Here is a 19,182-nt window from a genome sequence, read left to right on the forward strand (position 1 = left end):
TCCTCATATAGATTCATTGATTCAATTCATCTCTATGAGGAGATGCTGATTGGCCAGGGCTGTGTTTGAATCATGCCCCTGATCTGCCAGTCTCAGCCAAGCACTGTGATTGGATCAGGCTACCACTTCTGATGATGTCAGCAGACTGCTTGTTTTTCTTAGGCAAACAGCACGCAGAGTTAAAGCTTCGGGCGTGAATACAGTAAGATGTTGCTATATTTATGGAGGCATGAGGGGCCCAGGGGGGCTAGATGGTGGTTTTAACACTATAGGGTCAGGAATACATGTTTGTGTTCCTGACTCTATAGTTATCCTTTAAGAATGACAAAATAAACAAATAAACAACAGCAACAATAGAACATAAGAGACAGTTGATAGGATAAACAGGCTTTTTATTTTATTTTATTTTTTAACATGCTATATGATGGTGCATAAACTGCACGCCTGATGATAAATCCACTTTAAAATGTGCTAAAGTGCAGAGTTTGAGTTACTACACAAGGAATTAGGGATTCTCTACAGGAGGCAGCAAGCACATTTAGATGGCTGGATTGCTTTTACTGCACTGCTGCTATAAATATGAGTCAACTTAGAATAATATGTATATTTTTCTAAGCTTGTCAGGAAATGGCTGAACAAACAGCCTGGACTGACTCCACAGTAAGCCTTTCGTTTCAAGCTGCATTTCTGATGTTTAAACAGACAGAAGATAGGAAGAGCCACACCCAAAGATGTCATAATCAGAAAATAATGGATTCTCAGGGCAAGTGCCTACTATAAGCAAACTACAATTTCAACGCAATTCTGTCATAAAAGCTTTTCTAATAACACAAACTAAGGTTGTATAACTTTTAAGTAGTTACTCCAACGAAAAACCAATGTTCTCATAAAACTTCTCTTTTTTTTTTTTTTTTTGCAGTATCCCCTTCTGCGCTGGTCCACCCTAACACCAAACAATGTGAATAATTAAAAAAATAAATAAAACATATCACGTACTTTTCCCTTGCCGAGGCAAAGTTCTCTCTCAGCTCGATCCTCCCTGGCTGACGTCAATACCATTTGCCAGAGGAGAAGGGATATCCAAGAGGACAGATTGAGGGAATGACAGAGGTGGTATGGATGAGGGTGTGCTGCCACTGGCTGTCTGGAGCCAGTATGAAGCCCATGGAGCTGCAAAGCTAAGTGGAATAAGCCCTGACAGAGTTGGGAGGTAGGCATACGGAGAATGAGGATTTTAAGTGGAGGATTATTAAGAGCGGGCGGGGCTTAAGGAGTCTATATAAATAGCAAAACATTTTAGGTAATAAGCCATTTTAAATTAAAATTCTCAACTTCTTGTGCCTGTCCCACCCTTCAGATTTAATTTGCGGTTAGGTGGAGTATGTTGGATTTATTTCTCCTGTTCGGTCACAGCGGCAGGGGATGGATAGGATAATTGGGGGGTAGGTAGGCTTGGTAGATGGGATAGTAAAGTTCAGGAGGAATACTTATGTTTGTTTTTGGTTTGGTAGGTTTGAGCTTGTCGGTAGCTCAGAACCTGAGGATATAGCGGTATCTTGGTATGTCCCGGTCATGGTCCTCCCCGTGCCATCCAGAAGGCTAGGCGTGGCCACCCCACAGGTGCCTTACAGGGGAATTAATCCTGGGTCCTTGTGTATCCTAAGCCTGCTCTTCTGTCTCTGAGCCACTTCTGAACTTACGGTTATAGCCCTGTTTACCTGGCCTTGTCTGCAGCACTAGGGGGCTGGACTTCTCCTTTGATTACTATCTGTCTCTTTTAGTCCACCTGTGGCATCTTGCAAATTGGCTGCACGTTATCCAGCTATAGAACACTGCCTCTCGCCTGAGGGCAGTGTCAGTTCATTGTATCCTGTAGCTTAAGACTGATTTGGCTTGTGACCCTTGCTTCTGGATCTTCGTTATTGCCTGTTCGCTACCTGCCCTGACCTTGCCTGACGCCTCTCCTGGATTTGCCCTAGTCTGTTACCTCGTACCCGGTTACTGTTCCTGCCTAAACACCGTGCACAGATTCACTGCCCAGGTATCTTCTTACCTGGTTACTGTTGGTTGTGTTTATCTGCAAGGGTGAGCAAACATCTCTGCACTTCGGACTCCACCCAAGTTAAGACCGTGACAGTCCCCACAGTTGGAAATGTATGCCCTTGTTGTCTGTCATAAGTGTATGTTATTTATATTAATGCTTGTGCAGGAATACCCCATCACTTGGTTGGGTAACTTTTGTTTCTTTTCTGTTCGTTTGCTTGTTCGAACCCACCTAGTTTGGTTCCCGAATGAGGACCACACCAACATTTCATTAGAACGTTGAATACTAAGTATTCAGTGCGAAACCACAACGAAAACCATTACTAAAATGCTCTGGTGGATGGCCGCCATTTTGTGTAACCGAACGCACGTGGTCGACATAATGGATGGTGGCCATCTTGACTCCTGAATGCAGGCAGCGGTACCTGGTCGTCGAGTGCCTGGAACTTATTTCAGCTAGGCACTCCTGCAAACACTGGTGAAGATGAAACCGCTGCTTGTTCAAGTTCCCGACCACCTATACGAACAGCGCTCGGGAGATATAAACCACCGACTGGGGAGAGCAAATCGACATTTAAAAGCGTTCAGATATTGTATATGGTTTTGTTATAAACACCCTCGAACTGAGAACGGTCATTGCCACGATTTTTCTGGTACTATTTGGGCTTCTACCTCATGGTCGGCCGGTCAAAACTGTACCTGGATGGCAATTCCAAACCACCGGTCAGGGCTATCAGGGGATGTGACTCTCAAGGAGTTTCCATGGAAAAAATTTCATATTTTTCTGTACCTGGGAGATAATGGAGTTGTAAGTTTCCTGCCTTAATTATTTCTCAGGCACAGGGAGGTGTTTATTGTATGTATAAATTGAGAATGCTTGCCTGCCATAAACATATCTACTCCCAGCATTCAGTCTCAACTAATGTTTGGGGGGAAAGGCTATACCAGCGATATTAACTCTCATGGTCGATAGAACTACTTTATTTGGGAAAGGGAACCCTTGGCGGCGATATACTGGTGATCTGCCACAATGTTCTATAGTTGCATTGATGTATTACTGTTATTTATGGTTGGGTCATTGTCTGTGGGTATACTTATGTAAAATGGTTGCTGGGATGATGACATACTAAGTGTTTGTTTGAAAATGGCCTATTTAAGTAAATTTGTATTAATCTTAATTAAAGCTGAAGAGAAACTGCTATGTTTACACTGAGGGTTAATCCAGCCTCCAGGGCCTCTAGTGGCTGTCTCATTGACAGCCGCTAGAGGCACTTGCGTGCTTCTCACGGTGAAAATTACAGTGAGAAGACGCCAGCGTCCGTAGGAGAGCATTGTAAATGCTTTCCTATGCGACCGGATGAATGCGCGCGCAGCTCCTGCCGCGCATGCGCATTCAGCCGATGACGTCGCAAGGAAGGAGGAGAGGAGGAGGAAAGCTCCCCGCCCGGCGCTGGAGAAAGGTAAGATTTTAACCCCTTCCTCTCTCCAGTGCCCGGCGGGAGTGGGACCCTGAGGATGGGGGCACCCTCAGGGCACTATAGTGCCAGGAAAACGAGTATGTTTTCCTGGCACTATAGTGGTCCTTTAACGTTTTGTACTGACCATTTTTTAGTGGGTCTGCATGCCGCTGCAAGAGGATGCCTCTCACACCTGAAAGCAACGCTTACCCCATAAATCAAATGGTTGACAGGAGCCGGATGTGGAGCTACACCCTAGTAAGACATGTAAAATTCAAAACTTGACTTCCCGGGAAAAATTTATTTGTTGGGAGGAAGATGTTATATAAAAAAAAAAACACAACTAAAAAATAAAAATGTGAGAATATAAAAAGATTTTTTTTAATTTTCATTTCTTACAATTGAAAACCCACTTCTTCAGGAAAGCATATCCATTAAACTGTTAAAGGCTTTCCCTACCCGCACCCAGATTCCTCTCCTGCAACTGTCAAAAATGTCACTCTACCCTACTCCCTCTAGCATGTAAGCTCATTGAGCAGGGCTCTAAACCCCTCTGTTCCTGTGCGTCCAACTTGTCTTGTTACAATTACGTGTCACTTAGTTCACCCATTGTACAGCGCTACAGAATTTGTTGGTGCTTAATAAATAATAAAAAAATCTAACAAACAAAACTGTATATTCAATGTACACACACACAAGCACAGATGCAATTTCTTCTTCAAAATTTGCTGTAGTGCATATTTCCACATTGGGAAAAGAAATTCAGAGAAATAATGCTTCCTCACTTTCCAAAGCAATATAGAGCACTGTTTTAAGTACAACTCCTTAACCCCTTAAGGACACATGACATGTGTGACATGTCATGATTCCCTTTTATTCCAGAAGTTTGGTCCTTAAGAGGTTAAACCAAAGTGTAATCTGAACGGTTAGAGTTTTTCCAAAAAGTGATCAGAAATTAAAAACAACAATAAAAAACATGGCCTACTACTCCTACTCTAAGCTACCTAGATCCTGAAGGAAAGAACATCTCAGAATATATTAACCCATAACTAGAACCTCTCCTTCCCTTAGCACCAAACAAGCAGTCCGAGCCTCATTTCTAAGAGGAATGTCAGAGAAGCAGTAACACTAGTCATTATCTTTTTATTTTGGGTTGACTAGTTGGTAGAGTGGTTACAGGTGTACAAAGTTATATAATGTCCAGCTCATTCCAGCTTTATACAGGTCAGTATGATTAAATTCCCATATTCTAATTGGCAGCATGTTGGCTTTCACAATCTATGGACTACTTTCTTTTCTTTCTTTCTTTGTTTTATTACCATTAAAGTTTTATATCTTCCGTTCATTTGAATACTGCCATAACTAGAAATGAAACATGCCAGCCTTGCAAACCACTCCAGTAAATGCAATTATAAATGTTTATTGCTAGATTTGGATGCCAAATATTTCCACAAAAAGACATTGACATTTATGAAAGCAGGTTTTGTCACACAGCACCCACCTTAAAAATAAAAGAGCATACATAAAGATAAAATCTTTATTAAAATGCTCATAAAGACTGAGTTGGAATTTCACTGAAATTCCAACACAGTCAAAAAACATAGTACGGACAACTTTGTCTTGTGTATTTTTCTTGCGCATGATAAAAAGGCGGAGCTACCGATGTCAAGCTGTCTGCTGTCATTGGTGAAAGCTGAGTGGAAAAAAGATTTGTCTATGCACGCTCCAAGGGTAAGTAGAGAGCACGTTTTACTGCACCCTGTGCCCACCACACTGGAAGCGGCAAGGTCACTAGATGCAAAGACCCCAGAAGGTGACAGAGCCACTTTAAAATAAAGCAGTGTATGACACACAAGTGAAATTCACATAGGTCAAAATGCTGGGCTATTAATGCCTTGCATGTTTGTGACTTCATAGTGATTTTAAAGGGACACTGTAGGCAACCAAACCACTTTAGCTAACTGAAGTGGTCTGGGTGCTGTGTTATTTTTGCACCTAGTGCTGCAATGTAAACCATTGCAGTTCCATAGAAACTGCAATGTTTACATTGCAGCTCTAAGTCTGCCCTCCGTGGCTAGATGGCTTCTGGAATCGAAACGGACCTTTGATCCGTTATCTGACGCTGAACGTCCACATGCTCTGCATGAGGACCTCCAGAGTCAGATTTTCCCCAAAAGAAAGCCTTGAATAATGCTTTCCTCTGGGGAAATCTTATTACGAGCATGGCCGATGCCGTGCATGCGCATTAGGTCTCCCCTGCCGCCGGCTGACGTCGGCGGGGAGGAGCGTGGGCAGAGCCTGACCCAGCACTGAGGGACATCGGCGCTGGATTCAGGCAAGAGACCGAAGGGGTTTTAACCCCTTCAGCCGCACGGGAGGCTACTTAGAAACATATCGTATGATCCCTTTAAATGCAGTGGCAATGAATTGGCAAAATTTTCTTATCCATATCCTGGTCCTGAGAAACAAACTATGTGACACAGATATGCTGCAAGTGATGCACAAGTGTGACTTTTTTGCTACAACGTTAATGGTAAAATGCATTAAAGCAAAACTTAAGAGTTACAAATAAAATTAATTTCATAATTATGTAATAGTGTTGTAAATGCTCTTGCAAATAAAGAGGTTAAATAAATTAATCCAAAAATAAAAATCTCTCTACCACAGCTTTACTCCACCCATAAGAGATCAATGTTTTACATTCGAAAGCATAGGAAACAAACTATTGGTCTATGAGAAGCCTCACATCAACTTTTACAGAGGGTTTTGAAGCGTGTGAGTAAGAGGACCCAAAGCCCCGAATCCTCTTCAGCCATTTGGATTTTATGACCAAAGAGTTGCAAACCTGAGGTCCCTGGGTTAACCTGTCCCAGAGTTCTGAGCCCATCATTGCAAAGAAGTTCTAAAACAAGTTATGCAGCAAACCTGTTACCTGGGGTGAGTCAATACAGAAAGCATAGTAGAAGAGGTAAAGTCTTACGCTGTACCCCCTACCCTCTAGAATACATGAAAACAGTGTGGATTTCTACATTACAGTTTATGGTTCAGGCATCACAAACACATTTGTTCAGTTATCGTGGATATGTCAACATATTAAAGGAACACTATAGGGTCAGAAACACTGCATATTTTCCTGACCCTATAGAGGTTAACCCACCATTTAGGTGGTTTCCCCCCCTTGGCCCCTGTAACGGAGCTCAGTGTACTCCGACCGAGTACCCTCCGTTGATGGATGCTCCTAGCGCTTACAGAGGACTCCAAGCACTGCAGACGACACCACAACCACTGCACGCTCCACAACCGCCGTAGCTTAACTGGAGCCGCGCCGTCTTCCTTCCACCCTGGATCGGCTTCTGTCCTCCAGGACCGTGTGGGGAAGACCTCTCCTCCAGGAGAGCGTATCCGGAACAAGCTCTTAAAAGAGCTAAGTGATTAAGCTCAGGGGAATATGCAGAGCATAGCAATCCCCAGTGTGATACAGCAATTCCCTCCAATAACGAGACAAGGCTACGTTTTGAAGGGTCAAGAAGAACTGAGGACTGGGACACCCAGCCTGCTTTTTATTACAAAAAGGTACACACAGGACACTCCCAGGGGGAGGATGAAATTAACCAATCACATACATGGTACCACCCCCACGTCTCCTCCCCTCAGATAAACATATAACATAATTATAGCATACAGTAAAAATACAGTTTTCACACATACACTGTAACTTGAAAACTATACATTCAATCTCCATAAAAATATTTGAACTCAGCACACTTCAAACATAAACACTTCCAAAAATCAGCCAAATCCCCCCAGTGGATCAAAAGTTAGCTGGAGGTCCCTTTATGACCGACCGCAAGCACAATTTCCTGCCCAAAACAGTTCCATAGATTTAGGCTGTGTGGCCGGTCAATTTCATGCGAAAAAACAACCATTTTGAACGGGACTTAGTCTCTGGAGCTGAAAAACGAAGTGTAGGAGAAGGTAAGGGTCAGCGGTGTTCGGTAAAATGTGTAGCCGATTTCAGTTCCACAGAATCTTTAGCATACACCGCTGACCGCATTCGAATGAACAAAGATGGCCGCCGCCACGTGCAATTAACCTGCAGTAACCTCACAGCCTGGGAGGTAAATTGCCTGCACACTTTAACTTCTGGGTGGTCCGCCGGTGTGGTACCGTATATACTAGAGTATAAGCCGAGTTTTTCAGCACATTTTTTGTGCTGAAAAACCGGAACTCGGCTTATACTCGAGTCAGAGTCTGTATTATGGCAATTTGCATTGCCATAATACAGACTGAGGGAGAGGGGGCTGGCAGAGATCTTACTTACCCGTCCTGCAGCTCCTGTCAGCTCCCTCCTCCTCCGCCGGTCCGTTCAGCACCTCGGTCAGCTCCCAGTGTAAGTCTCGCGAGAGCCGCGGCTCTCGCGAGATTTACAGTGTGAGCTGACAGAAGAGCTGAACGGACCGGCGGAGGAGGAGAGAGCTGACAGGAGCTGCAGGACGGGTAAGTAAGATCTCTGCCAGCCCCCTCTCCCCTCCCCCCCCCCCCCTCTGAACTGCCAATGCTGGACCACTAGGGAAGGAGCCCCCCTCCCTGCCATGTATCAAGCAGGGAGGGGGGACAAAAAAATAATAATAATTAAATAAAAAATAATAAGGAAAAAATATATTAAAATAATACAAAATAATAATAAATAAAATAATAAAATTGCCCACCCCCCACCACTGCAACACACACACACACACACACACACTGCATTCATACACACACACTGCACACATACACACACACTGCACTCATACACACACACTGCACTCATACACACACACTGCACTCATACACACACACTGCACTCATACACACACACTGCACTCATACACACACACTGCACTCATACACACACACTGCAGTCATACACACACACTGCAGTCATACACACACACTGCACTCATACACACACACTGCACTCATACACACACACTGCACTCATACACACACACTGCACTCATACACACACACTGCACTCATACACACACTGCACTCATACACACACTGCATTCATACACACACACACACACACGCTGCACACATACACACGCTGCACTCATACACACACGCTGCACTCATACACACACGCTGCACTCATACACACACGCTGCACTCATACACACACGCTGCACTCATACACACACGCTGCACTCATACACACACGCTGCACTCATACACACACGCTGCACTCAAACACACACGCTGCACTCATACACACACGCTGCACTCATACACACACGCTGCACTCATACACACACGCTGCATTCATTATACACACACTGCATTCATTATACACACACTGCATTCATTATACACACACTGTAAATAAATATTCAATTAATATATTTTTTTTAGGATCTAATTTTATTTAGAAATTTACCAGTAGCTGCTGCATTTCCCACCCTAGTCTTATACTCGGGTCAATAAGTTTTCCCAGTTTTTTGGGGTAAAATTAGGGGCCTCGGCTTATATTCGGGTCGGCTTATACTCGAGTATATACGGTACTTGGTTCAGTAAGCCCTATTTACTGAACCAAGTGGGAGAGAGCCAGGGGCAAGTAATTTTACAGGTCTGGGGACATAGTCTTAAAGGGGTATTGTTCAGCAAAGTCACAATATGTCCCCAGACAGTTCTTAAAGGGCCATACACACCCAATAAAAGTGAATAAGTTTTCAGGGGCACAATCTTCCAGGGGCCATAGTCATGAGGAAGGAGGCTGGCAAATAGGCTTCTCCACAATCCAGGGAAGCAGGGCAATTTTCCATTTAAAGGGCCAGTTACAAATAGCGATTTGTAACAGCCCCCATATAAAAGTATATTAAAACTCACCTAATTTCAAGCGCTGCGCGGGTCTGCCGGCGCTGGCTCCGTCCCCTTTGTGACATCAACAAAATGGCCATTTTTTTTAGCTAATCCAATGCTTTCCCATCGGGAAAGCATTGGATTAGCTAAAATCAGCACGGGGCTGGGCAAAATGCCATTTTGGCCAATCAGGACCTCCTCATAGAGATGCGTCAAATCAATGCATCTCTATGAGGAAAATTCAGCATCTCCATGCAGAGCGTGGGGACGCTGAATGTCAGTGCTGCTTTTTAGGCAGCACTGACCCAGGAAGCACCTCCAGTGACCATATGGAGGTGTCCCTAGAGGCAATGTAAACACTGCTTTTTCTCTGGAAAAAAAAAATATGCAGTGTTTGCACGAAAAAAGCCTGAAGGGAACGATTATAAGCTGTAGTTGTTCTAGTGACTATAGTGTCCCTTTAATTCAAATCCCGGGAAGGACAGTTCCCCATTAATTTAAACGTCTACATACTGTAGCACTTACAACAATAAACTTGCAAATGATTTAAAATAAATAAATAAAAAGATAAAAGATCCACTTTTCCCATTTAATTTCATCTATTCACCGAGCACTCTTGCAAATTCACACACCAATAAAAGAGCCTGGTTTCCTAGATCATATACAAAACAAACTATTGACAAACATAAATTAGTAATGCAATAGAGTTCCAAAAAGTGAGACGAGTTTATAGTGCTTTAATCTCCTGCAGGCAGAGCTCAGCAGTGTATATTCCCAGTTTAGATATCGCAGCACTTGTGATGCGATAGCTAGGCCCAAATCCATCACTACTAATATTGCCATGGAAACCATAAAGGTTACACCATGCGAACATAAAACAGGCCTAGAGTGATGGGTATATCTTTAAAACCGGAGGAATAGAGAGATACATTACTTCATTATATACAATAGTATCAATATAGCTAGTTAAAAGAGATCTATAAAAAAAAAAAAATACTGCTCCATTATTAGTTGTACCTTGATTCACCTTGTCTTGTATATTATTTTGTATGTCAATTACTTGCTCTATAATTAAAAAACAATGCAGAAAATATTGTTTATATATAAATGCTAATAATACATTAGCAACACTATGCCATCAGCTGCCAAAAATGATGACATGGATGCCTACCTTGAAAGTACTAAAAATGCTTCAGGCATACCTTAAACCAAAGTAAAAAAAAAAAAAAAAAAAAAAAGGATTTTGTTTTCAGCACCTTTTGTAATGCATAGAAAAAAGCCTCTAATGTAGTCACAACCCTTTGTAGGGCAGCTCTGTAACTGATTAGCCTGGAGAGAATGTGAAAGAGCCATTATAGAGCAGTGATGCCTGTTTACTGCAGCCTTGACCTACTCTGCTTGATGAAGTAAGAGTATGCCTGGCCTTCATGCATGGAGGAATTTTTTAAAGTTAGAATTCACCCATATCCCGGGTCATTAAACCTGTGCGGGGTACCGTTTACTAGCAAATAAAAACTACCTTTTTATATAGATAGGCGCATATACATCTCCTTTTATGTCCACCTATGGCTGTTTCCTCCATGTTTACTAAAGATGCATTTAAAGGGTTTCCCAGCCCTTTTAAGTGTAAAATAGCGTAATGCCCTATTGACATTATTCCCTCAAAATAAACGCCATTTTGAATGTAGTTTAAATTACCTTAACCCAGTGCCAGGCAAACTCCGAACACTGCACGACGCACCCCTGTCAGCTGAACCAAGGTTCAATCAAAAGGCTCCTTATAGAGAAGCTTATAATTTGAGGATTTAACAGAAGACGGGATATTACAACAAATTGCAGAGGGGATGGGGAGGAATTTAATCAGTGTTAAAGTGTCGAGCTCTGCCTATAAAGGAGAAACTGTGACATCTGATAGTGTGCTGATGACACTTTTTTTTTTTTAAATGCACAGAATTGACATTAGGCAGCCCAGATCAGACTTCTTGGTGCAACTTGCACACAATTAAAAAATATATCTGAATGTGCAGTGTTTCAAGCTGAAACACTGCACATCAGACTCCTATCACCGTGACCACTTCATAACGCAGAAGTAGTGATTGGTGGATGGATTAACCCTCTAAGAATGTCTAACCAAAAAAAAAAAAAAAGAAGAAAAACTTTTGGGCATTATTTGCATATCTAAGTGGACACAGAGTTTCCAGCTTGACATGCAGATGAGCACAGACAGGTATTGTGTTTCAGACCTCATTCTGCTTTTCTGCAAGGTGCCCTTAGCAATGGACACTTTTTAACCTCTTAAGGACACATGACATGTCATGATTCCCTTTTATTCCAGAAGTTTGGTCTTTAACCCCTTAAGGACCAAACTTCTGGAATAAAAGGGAATCATGACATGTCACGTGTCCTTAAGGGGTTAAACACCACTTTTTTCCCTCTTCACAGCATGGGTTATGATTCAGAAGATCCAGTGACCAGATTGAACCTTGTGGGTCTAGTCAGCATGGCTTCAATCCTGGTCTGAAAGATAAGGTTTATCTGAGAGCATATAAAATAGGTAGGTGAGTGTGTTAGTCAGAGTATCAAACAAACAACTATAGCAGCCATTACTTGAAAAACCTCCCTGCCTGTTAATATTTATGAATTGAGGTTAGTGATGCCATGTCAATGCAGTACCACCCCTGTACCTATTCAGAGTAACACCCTTTGTTTGGGAATCCCTCTTACTACTATCAGAATGCTGTCCTGAACCTACATTTATTTTATACTTATTAAATCGGTTTGTTCCATAGGCAGATCACTGTATTAAAAGGGTCTATGTGGGAAAACATGGGGCACTGTGACTCTGCTGTATTCCAGGAGCCGATCATTGGAATGAGACAGGAAAAGCCGGATGTCCCATGGGCATTTAATAATGAAGCTTTGTAGACCAGCTCTAGCCAGAGAAAACTGCTGAGCCAGCAATTCACGAAACGGTAAAAGAGAAGGAGAGAGGGTAGAATTAAAAGGGAGAGGGATGGAGAGAGACACAGAATACGTGAAAGCTGAGAAGTGTTGATAAATTGAAGACTCGTTTAATAAGGAGAGTGAGCAATAAAGAAAAAAAAAATTCAAGAGATGGAGGAATAAAATTATGTGGAAGGAAAAAGTGGAAAATAACAGTGTCTGTAAAGGGAGCAGGGTGTGCGTGAAAAGGCACACACTGCTCCTATTTACTCTAAAGCATTTTCCTCCTTGTTAAAAGGATTATGATCTCCATTCACTTCAAGGAGGCCTGACACATCACTGCTTTAGCCGTTCATTAACCTATTAATGTGCTAGCTTTGAATAGGCCCTCCTAATTACCAACCAACCCCAAAAAAATGTTAACATTTTTTAAAAAGGAATAGATTTACAGAGGGATTTCAAAACAAAATCAGGGTTTGCAGAAACAGTGGGCCATCAATATAAATTTGCATTCCTCACCCTCAGCCCCTTTTTCCTTTTATAAAGGCAGTTGATAGTAAAGATAAACATCCTTATGTCCTTTTCAAGCATACAGAATGAAAGGACTATGCAGAGAGCCACATTCAGTGTAGGCCTGCAAGTATTGCATACTAAAGATCAGAATTTGATTTCAAACAAGGACGTCTCAGTCCCCCGAAGCTTACACTCGCTGCGCCCATACGTGTGGTTAAGAATAGAAATTATTGGACTTAAAGGCAGTTTGTAGATCTGCCAGTGTTTAATATGAAGTCATTGCTTGCCATGATGATGACTCATTCATACATATATAAAAATTTACTGGGCCCAGAGAAGACACAAATATATTTCTATCTACCATGATTCAGGTTAACAGAATGCTCACAAAAACAGGGAGAGATTGCCCAAGTGAAGGTAAAACGCTTGGGCAACCGTACTTCACACTGCTTGAGGGAAATGTATATTACAGGGAGGCTTTGGCAAACATGCTACCCTGCATGATGCATAGCAAACCATCTCTATTTATAGAGGCAAACTGTACCATCAGTAAAATATCTTGGCTTTTTTGATTTTACCCACTTCATGAAAGGAGACTTTACAGGATTCTCATGGGACTTGCCTAACCCTTTGTCACATAGGGTTACAGGGTCAGGAAAATTGTGGAGTGCATTGAAATTAGAAAGGGTTAAATTAAACTTTGGGCTGAACGGACAAGTCAGATGGCAGAAACTATAATAATCATAATCATGAAAAAAACTAGAGACATTTTCTAAATCTGTGATCCAGTTCAGGAGAGAACGGAACACAAAGATAGGAGTTTAATAGATACAAGCCTTAAAGGAAAACTCTAGACACCCCCCAACTACTTGAAGTTTTCAAAGTATTGGTTACTGAAATAGTTACATATGCTGAAAAGAGACGTGTCCATCAAGTTCAGCCTTCCTCACTAGTTAACCCAGGACCCAGTTTGTTAAATTTGTTAAAAAAAAAAAAAAAACATTTAGAGTATATGCATTTAAAAAAAAAACAAAAAAAAAAAAACCTAGAGGCAGTGTTTATAGCTCCAACTCAAGAAAGCCAAGAATTACACTTGTCAGCTTGCATACCAACTTATACCAGTTCTGACATAGAGGAACTGGCAGGCAGTGATCACTTGCTAGTCCATAGAGTGCTCTGGCCTCTAATGATGCTAATTGATGCTGTGTGAGGCAGTGGGCTTCCAGCACCAATCATCAGATAGCCAAACAATGCCTAGAAGTCCCTCATCCCAGCGTGCTATGCTTGCGGAAAGCCGAGAGGTGTGCCTTATGGGTTGTTTTGGCTTCGGTGTTCTGCTTTAAAGCCCTATTTTGTCAGTTTAACAAATCTGTCAAATGAAAAGATGCAGGAAAATGGTCCTTGCATAATAACCACTTCCATAAATGGAAGAGTGCATAGACTTTGCTTATACAACTTGTGATTGCAACTTTAAATACCCATTAAAGACCCTTCATACACAATATTCGATCCAGCAAATATCAGCTATGCCTAAAATAGTCATAGTGAAAGGAAGTAGACTTGGTCAATAACAAAAGGGGCAAATTTGGATTTTAAGAGTAATATACTGCTTTATGACAAGAAATGCTTTATGACAAGAATTGTGACTGGTGGATGAAAGACATTATTCTAGGAAAAATGGTTCTGAAAAATGTCTATGAGAGATTTAGGAGTTCCTCCACAAAATAAAAATAAATTAAAAAAAATAAAAACTTTGCTTCTCAAGTATGGCACAGACAAAACTATGTAGGCAATAAACAAATCTATATCTTGTTTTGTGTTTTTCAATAATAGAGTTATTGCGGAGTTATCTTCAAAACCCAGATCTTTTGTGAACTCAATTTCCCATGATGCTTGACTGTTACAATGGCCATTAGCCATTGCTTGGTTATGGACTCCACGAGTGACAATCCAGCCATCATAACAGAAGAACCGATCTTTCCAATACAGTAAATACTAGAAGCAAGTACTACATAGTTCACATAGGTTGCTATTAAGCCCCTTTCAAATATTTAGAACAGGCACTCTAACCAATCCCCACATAGACTATCTTCAGCAGACTTAGAACTGGATTGCTAATAGTACATTTTATTTAGCCATAATGGAATAAAAACTGCATCCATTTTTCCCCATCATTTCCCAATAATGTCTATTTTCATGAATAACCCTGTCAATAACCACAAATCATGGTCTGCACTCTTCTTTATTGACCAACTACACAAAATATCGTATTACAAGAAGATTTAGGTCTCCAGCAGGCCCAAATTGGGCAAAGCATTGCACTAGTTCGAGGGCATGTGTTTCTTTTGCACAGGTGTCACAATTAAAAGTATTGTACAAATGGATTCCTTGTGTTGGTAGTTTCCACAATTTTGGAATATTGTTTTGTATTCTCTCTCAATCTGGACTCCAATGTATTTACTGCAAACACAAGGAGTACTTTGCACAACAAAATGATGGCCCTATGTAGGAAATCCTAATGTTGTTGGTCTATGACCCCCATAATTCTCTGCCAGGCATAGGGTTGAGAAGAATTATGGGAGGTCTAAGTCAATAACCTGGAACAGACCTGCTTAGACAGTTAGGGACGGTATTTTTTTCCCATGACCTCTGTACTTTCATGGGTTATAAAGACCAGGAAAATAACTGCAATATTACGTATGTGTGAATATTTTAATACATGTCTACTAAAGACAGTGTGAATGAATATTAACAAGTACACGGTTGCAACATTTACCCGTGATAACACATACCTGCTATAAACAGCAATATAATTTAACCCATTGGTGCTTTCGCAAACATTTATCTAGAATAAAAGGTTAACCCATTAAATACTATTAAGAAATATGTATACCTCCCCATCAACCTATCACATCTCTACTTTGTAAAATTGCCCCATATATAATACCTTGACATGGTTTCAACTGGAAAAATATGCACTGCAAATATAAAATTTTACCTTCAGCCAAAACTTCATCCACTGTCACTTGGTGTCGCCCAATACTAAAGACTCGTCCAATGTAACCGGTCCCTAAGCCACTGGATGACCCACCACCGACTCCAGATCCTGCTCCTCCAAGTTCACGCCGGGAGTCAAAAAACTTCTTCATGGTATTGACCCCCAAAAGTCTTCAACAAGCAAAATGATGCCTCCCACAAGATCAGATGAATGATTTCATTCAACAGCTATCACGCCCTAAATATAATGTTCTAAACAAAAATGGCAGAAAAAAAGAAAGAAAGAAAAAATCTCCACTTAAACTGCAGCAGGGGTTAACAAACACATACATATATTAAAACGGTGACAGTCCTGCATACACTAATTATGCCGGGTTAGCATAACCAACCCTATACCAGAGATGGAGTCAGGGTAGAAATTGAAATATCCCATTAAATGCTACATAAATGGAAGCCAAGCATGCTCTCCAAAACATGCATCACAGGCAGTCACTCAGCACATCAACCTTGCAGGAGATTGAGATGCTTTGAAGCAATTAGATCCATGAAGTATTAAATTGAATATTGTGTATGGGAACAGCACAGCAGCTGATATCTGGGTCTTAACCAGGAAATGATCCTTAACAGGAAATGACTTAGATTTTCAAAAATCCTGCCCCTCTCCTCCCCTATACATTCTGCTGATCAGCAATAAGGTGGGCAAAAACATAAAGCGAGCCCTCTAAGGATGCCCCCTTCCTGTGCAAATCCCCGGCTCCAACACATCAATGATTGTAAAGGCTGGATCTCTAACGATAGCCATGGAGGGAGGGGAGGCAGAGATAGAACACTTACAGCCGCTCTGATGTGCCACGCCTCGCGTTGCATGCTGGGAGTTGTAGTCTTTTGGGAGCCATAGTTTATGAGGCTTGACGAACACATAAACTACAACTCCCATGGGGCCTCAGTTAGAAGCTTAGCCATCTGCCTTGTCCTTCTGTAGCTACAATGTTTTAGTGTGTGCAATTATCCGAGTCCCATGTAGATGACCTACATAATATTTGTGTTGGAGCAGGGACCTTTCCCGTTTGCAGATGTTGGTATATGTGTTAAAAGCACTCAGCCATCTATCACCCGGTGTAACATCCAGAAGCCCTTGCTGCCAGTGACAGTAACCTATTACTTCATTGAATGAAATTCGGATGTTAGAATGTTGATATTAAATAAATAAGCTGCATAATGCAGGGGTTTATTCACTAAACGGGCAATTGTGTAGAACTCAAATGAGAATTGTGAGTTTGAAAAAAAAACAAGAAAAAAAAACTATTTAGAAATATTTTTTATCATGAATTCTGAACTAAAAAAAAATATATATTTTCTGTCAGTTCAAAACAGTTACTAGTTTTGTGTATTTGTACAAAACCAAAAATGTACAAAGTGTATGTGCTGACATGGCCACTCTAAGCACCATTATTATTATTTATAAAGCACCAACAAGTTTGCAGCGCTGTAAAATAGGGGGATTAACAAAGAAGTATTTGCAACAAGACAAGTTGGACATACAGGTACACAGGGTGTTGAGGACCATGCTCATGGTCTTACATTCTTCTGGGCAGTGGGGTAAATTATATTCCATGTATGGGAAAAGTAAGTTGCTAGAAGAGTTTACTGAATTTTTTTTATAACACTGTACCAGGAGAGGAGGCAAGGTGGGATAATAAGGTGTTGGGAAGGAAAGCCGCTGTGAAGAACACTTGTGAACAAAACACACTTACATTCTATGCAGGGGAACACAACAATCATAGGCTTCTCATTGAGAAGCATGTGTTCAGTCCGCGTACATGCGCAGGTGGTCTACACTTTCCTATGCTTCTCAATGAGCTGTAGTATAGCACATGGTGAAGGGAGGAAGGCAGGGACATGCTAGCATAGTGTTTCTGTCACTTCTTTTAGCTCTGTGGAGTTAGTGGAGACTGACGAAAACATCCCTGACTGTCCGATTGATTGTTTCTGCCCCTAAATATAAAATGTAAGATTTTAGTGAAACTGGCACTTTAAGTTCACGAACTATAAGAAATGGCAGATTTAGCTTTTCAATCCTACATGTTCCTGTTTGGTAGATGTATAGGAACGTGTAAAGAAAAATCTATGGCAGAGTATGTATGTAGACTACGTAAGGTATAGCTATAATACCAAAAAGAGCAGGTAAAATCTAAAACTGCATGACTCCAAAGTTCCCCTCCATCACTATTGATATAATGAGTGACAAAGAGACTTTCAGAGAGAGAAAACCCTTTCAGTAACCTGCAAGACCAATTTAAGAGGAGGTGTGGGAGTGATGTGGGATTATTAAAAAATCCTTATTGTACTTGTATTGAATTATTGTACTAACTCCATTTTAACTTTATACTGTGATGATCCTCCATTTTGTCCTCTTAACCTGACTTCTTCAATCCTCCATTTTGTCCTCATAACCTGACTTCTTCAATCCTCCATTTTGTCCTCATGACTTAACTTGTTCATTTTAAAACTACATTACGTGACTGAACTTCTCAACCCAATTAGTACAGTAGACAAAGACTGTGTTTTCCTGCAAGGACAAATACCAGGAGGTGCTGGTTACTCCTTAAGACTTGCTGGCTACTCCTTAGAATTTGTAAGATAGTATAGTTTGAAGGCCACAGAACACAGTAGTAATGAAATGTTCTATTCATAAGAGACCTTGCACCTGGACATAAAGCCTGATATAATTGACCGTGTAAAATGACGCTTAGGACCCCCTTATCCCCACCCGTGTCCAGAATAATCCCACCTCTGGTGGGTGGACACGGGACTAACCTCTTAATTTTTGAACCAATAGGTAAGACACTAACACCGACACTTAACAATTAATCCAATTGATGATGTTTATTTGCTGATATTCTAATAATCAATGATGACGCAAAATGCCTCTTAAAAGGGCCTGCGCGCCCGCTTTTTCTTCACTTGCCAATAAACTTTCTCGAAGTTATTTTAACCTGAACCTTGCGTGTCAGACTTAATTACTTCAGCGTATATACGCAATTTAATTTCATTGATTTGGACAGGAACAGATAGACATTTGAACATTTTGGTTTACTTTCAAAAAGTACCATAACAACTTGGCGCCCAACGTGGGGCATCGGGCTATGTCCGGCCGGTGAGCCGTCCTAAGGAAGACAAGGGTGGATGGAGGAATCCGGGGGGAAGGAAAGGAGACTGATCACCTCCAGGTACACGGTAGAGACTTCTGCAGAGCCACCGGTATGTTCCGGCCCCTTTGATTGACCCGTCCACGTGTCTGTGACTGCTTCCCGGGAGGACATCAAAGATAGGTAATATCTTGCCCGGTGCCTCGTTACTCACTTGTTTACCTGCATTTTAGTCT

The 19,182-nt window shown here is 41.4% G+C and overlaps 1 protein-coding gene across 7 annotated transcripts in view; it reads right to left on the minus strand.

Annotated features, from left to right (window-relative positions):
• AAK1 (AP2 associated kinase 1) overlaps positions 1 to 16,658 on the minus strand; it is a 101,880-nt gene extending 85,222 nt beyond the window's left edge. For 6 of the 7 annotated variants that reach the window (XM_063448648.1, XM_063448646.1, XM_063448647.1 and 3 more), the window contains exon 1: positions 15,799 to 16,623. In XM_063448648.1, coding sequence (XP_063304718.1) covers positions 15,799 to 15,949 — 151 coding nt within the window. In that variant the 5' untranslated portion in view covers positions 15,950 to 16,623. The other variant, XM_063448645.1, reaches the window with a different exon arrangement.
• Between the last annotated feature and the right edge of the window lie 2,524 nt (positions 16,659 to 19,182).

Source organism: Pelobates fuscus, chromosome 3, assembly GCF_036172605.1.
Source record: "Pelobates fuscus isolate aPelFus1 chromosome 3, aPelFus1.pri, whole genome shotgun sequence".
Lineage (NCBI taxonomy): Eukaryota > Metazoa > Chordata > Amphibia > Anura > Pelobatidae > Pelobates > Pelobates fuscus.